Here is a 514-nt window from a genome sequence, read left to right as displayed (position 1 = left end):
TGAATTTGGCGCTGTGTATCCTTGGAGAAGATCGTTCCGAGTCCACCGCGCTGGAAGCATATGGACGGCAGCATCAGCTCACGATCGCATATCGCAACATGACGCACGGTGCATTTCACGTGTTTTTCACGGCAAAACACCGTGAGGAACACTCGAGGAACCTTCCTTCACAACGTGGTATCCGGATTTCATTTGCGCGAGCACAAGATGACGGCGGACAACCGATCGACATCGGCGCCATGGCTGCTACCGCCGATCGCGCTGCAGATTCTGCACTACCTCGACGACGCCGATGACGCACACGCATTTCTTCAAGCGGCGCCCAATGACAGCCTTGATGACGCGCTCGACGCGCTACGGACGCTCTTGGCCATGGACGTGGAGCTGCCACTCTGGCCCACGGCCCACATTGCCGGCCCGGACGAAGCCTATACCAGTGTCTTCGCGACAGCGCTTCCATTGTTCAAGACGATTACTGTCACGAGCAGCCAGAATAACTGCAAGATATGTCATG

The 514-nt window shown here is 56.6% G+C and overlaps 1 protein-coding gene across 1 annotated transcript; it reads left to right on the top strand.

Annotated features, from left to right (window-relative positions):
- Positions 1 to 207: 207 nt before the first annotated feature.
- SDRG_08194 (hypothetical protein) lies at positions 208 to 497 on the top strand (the record flags this gene model as incomplete). The annotated part of the gene is made up of 2 exons (XM_008614064.1): positions 208 to 438; positions 489 to 497. The coding sequence occupies 2 exons, from the start codon at positions 208 to 210 to the stop codon at positions 495 to 497; spliced, it is 240 nt and encodes a 79-aa protein (XP_008612286.1).
- Positions 498 to 514: the final 17 nt, after the last annotated feature.

This window comes from Saprolegnia diclina (genome assembly GCF_000281045.1).
Source record: "Saprolegnia diclina VS20 unplaced genomic scaffold supercont1.24, whole genome shotgun sequence".
NCBI classification, from domain to species: domain Eukaryota; phylum Oomycota; class Saprolegniomycetes; order Saprolegniales; family Saprolegniaceae; genus Saprolegnia; species Saprolegnia diclina.
Note: the sequence above shows the minus strand (reverse complement) of the source record. Positions and strands in the feature narration are given on the sequence as shown.